The sequence below is a fragment of the Seriola lalandi genome, unplaced genomic scaffold (genome assembly GCF_002814215.2).
Source record: "Seriola lalandi dorsalis isolate HSWRI2012SDOR001 ecotype SW California unplaced genomic scaffold, Sedor1 jcf7180002054991, whole genome shotgun sequence".
Lineage (NCBI taxonomy): Eukaryota > Metazoa > Chordata > Actinopteri > Carangiformes > Carangidae > Seriola > Seriola lalandi.
This window is the reverse complement of record NW_019525540.1, coordinates 57,812-60,754: the sequence shown is the minus strand read 5'-3', so window position 1 is coordinate 60,754 and position 2,943 is coordinate 57,812. Positions and strand designations below refer to the sequence as shown.

Below are 2,943 nucleotides of genomic sequence, written 5' to 3'. Positions count from 1 at the left end.
GTGTCTCGAGCTGCCCATTAAAATCCTGGTGATCAGCAGCTGGTGATGAAACTGTGTGTCTGTGTGTGTTTCAGCTGTACGGCGTCTGTTCTTCTTCTCTTCCTGCCTCATCACATCAACAGCTCCCCCTCGTGGCCACACACTGAACAACAGGTCACTTTCAACTTTTTATTACATCAGCTTTTTTTACAATCAAGAAAATTTAATAAAGGTGAAGTTTGTTGGTTGTAAACAACAAACTAACTAACAAACAGATTCAGGAGTAAAAAAAAGGCACTTAACTTACATCAACCTCCATAAAATATGTTTCTTCTCTTTGTACAGATATTTACAGACGAGTCCTCGTCTCAGACAGTCGGGGTCAAACACGAGAACAGGAGGACGACTGTCCAGACAAACACATTTAAATCATCTGCTGGTGTGAAGATGAAGATCAGATTTAATCACATGACATAATTCATCTGAAGCCCTTTAACTGGTGCCACGATGGTGAACCAGTTTAACAATGACGGGAACTACATCAGAGTTTTGTTTTTAGTTTTCTAGAAACACAGAAACTAAATCTCTCAGTTAAGTTGAATAAAGTCAGAGTAAAAGAAATCATCAGAGCAGGACGACACGTCATCACGCCTTCACTTCAGGAAGGAACTTCTAGTAGAAAACTTTCAGAATAAAAGCCCAGGAAACTTCCTGTTTCAGAGGAAATGGACGGAATGAAGAGATTCACACACTGACATGTCACAGGGACACGAAGAAGATCATCAAGACTGATCATTAATTCAAACCAGAGGCTTCAACTGTCAGGGACATAACCAGCTCTAGGTTTTTAAAATACACTTCCCATCATGCATTGGGGGATGTAAACAGCGGCTTCGATCAGCTGTCTGCAGTGTATCATGATGTTTTACTGAGATACTGAAGAAACTTAGAAACAGGAGGATTCTCTATGAAGTTCTACAGACTCTGTTTCTGTGGAGCTTTATTCTGGAGGGACAGGTTCAGCATCAGGACCTGAACCTCCTCCATGATGTGTGTCACAGTCACTGCTGCAGCTCCAGGTGCTGACTGTGTTAGTGTAAGTCACCTGGACTCACCTGTCCCCGAGGAGGAGCCTCAGTTCAAACCAAACACACACAAACATCTGGAAAACTTAAAAATGAATGTCTTAACTTTTTAAAGCAACAGACAGAAATCTGTTTTTTTTTTCACTTTGGTCGTTTTCAGAGTGAATTTTACAGAACTTCAAAAAAAATATAAACATCCTGATATTTTCGTCAGAATTCAGTTCAGTTAATTAATGATGAATGAAATGAAATTAGTTTGAATCAGGTCTGTATTAAAACAACAGTCTGTTTCCATGGTAACAGTGAGATGGTTCTTCCTGTTCAGATATATTTGTCTGTTTCTGGTTTCGTTTTTACACCTCAGTGTTTCTCTGGTCAAATGTTTCTCCTCCATGATTCCTGTTGGTCAGACATGTGACCAACATGTGACCAACATGTGAGCAACATGTGAACAACATGTTGGTCACATGACTGCAGATTTATTATTTAAAGTTCTATAAAATTCACGAGTGACCAAAATGCTCCTGAAGAGTCTGACCTCTGACCAGGAGTGTGTGTCACTGTGGTGATAGTATGAGAGTGTGTGTGTGTGTGTGACGTGTGTATTCAATGTGTGTGTGATCTCAGTGGGAGGAGCTGCGGTCATTGGCGACGTCCTGCAGGCGGCGCAGCAGGGCGGAGTGATTGTCAGGACACACCCTCTTGGGGGACGTCTCGTCCTCCAGAGGCATGCTGCGCTTCCTGGTGGGCGTCTCCCCAGTCCGGATCATACTGTTGATCTCCTGCAGACGCTGAGGGCGGGTCAGGGGTCAGAGGTCAGAGGTCAGAGTGTGTTATCCAACATGTGTGTGATTGAATGAATGTTAGTGAACAGAAACTCGCTTGACTCCTGACAATTCATTTTCTCCTTATCTCAGTCTTAAACTTCAGGAATCACTTAAAGTCAGTTAAACCTTATTGAAGTTCACCTGGTGAAGTTCCCGTCAAATCAACAGGAGGATGAGATCACAGCTTCGGCCTATCACAAGTGCTAATGGCAGCAAATCAACAGTTTCCATGGAAACAGTACTGCTGTAAAATCTCTTTAACTGCTGTAAGTGCCTCAACTTTTTTCTTAAACTAAGGAAACATTTAAAGAGATTCTGCACAACAGCCTTCAGTAACTCGCTCAGCTGAGGAGAAGTTAAACTTGGCCTCCCCACACTGTCACATCCTCCATCATCATTTCTGACCAATGATCTTCCTGCTCTGGTTCCTCGAGCCGAGCAATCACTGGATGCCATCTACCTACCACTGTGTGTGTGTGTGTGTGTGTGTGTGTGTGTGTGTGTGTGTGTGTGTGTGTGTGTGTGTGTGTGTGTCTGGTGTGGGTCTCACATTTGGGGGGCTGCTGCAGATGTAGTAGTAGATCTTGTCTCGGGGGGTTGTTGGCGAGGGGGCGGAGCCTGTCTTGTGAGGTGAGATGTAGATGGAGTGTTTGCTGGACAGAAGCATCCGACGAGGAGAGCCGATTCTCAGGGTGGGATACGGACAGAGGGAGGGGGACTCCACCTGGACACACACACACACACACACACACGCACACACACACACACAGTGAACCTTTGAGCCACACAGCAGCTGCATGTGTGGAGCAGAGTGAGGAGGTGAGGCTGACTCACCCCTGCAGAGGGGGAGCTGGGGGAGTATCTCAGAGCAAACAGTCTCATCTGTTTGATGTAAACGTTGTTGTAGAAGTGGATCAGGTCTCCTCGCTCTTCCTCCGCTGAGGAAGACGAGGAGGGGTTCTTGTTGGGTGTGGAGGGGGCACTGCCAGGCTGGGGGGCAGGCAAGGTGCTGCTGGAGCGAATAGGTACTGGACTGTTGTCTCCACCTGCTG

At 45.4% G+C, this 2,943-nt stretch overlaps 1 protein-coding gene across 1 annotated transcript in view; it reads right to left on the bottom strand.

The window, feature by feature from the left end:
* Positions 1–154: 154 nt before the first annotated feature.
* rbl2 (retinoblastoma-like 2 (p130)) overlaps positions 155–2,943 on the bottom strand; it is a 15,498-nt gene continuing 12,709 nt past the window's right edge. The window contains exons 20-22 of the mRNA XM_087171375.1: positions 2,726–2,940; positions 2,442–2,615; positions 155–1,855 (exon numbers count right to left, since the gene is read on the bottom strand). Coding sequence (XP_087027501.1) covers positions 1,688–1,855; positions 2,442–2,615; positions 2,726–2,940 — 557 coding nt within the window. The 3' untranslated portion in view covers positions 155–1,687. The remainder of the gene's footprint in view (positions 1,856–2,441; positions 2,616–2,725; positions 2,941–2,943) is intronic.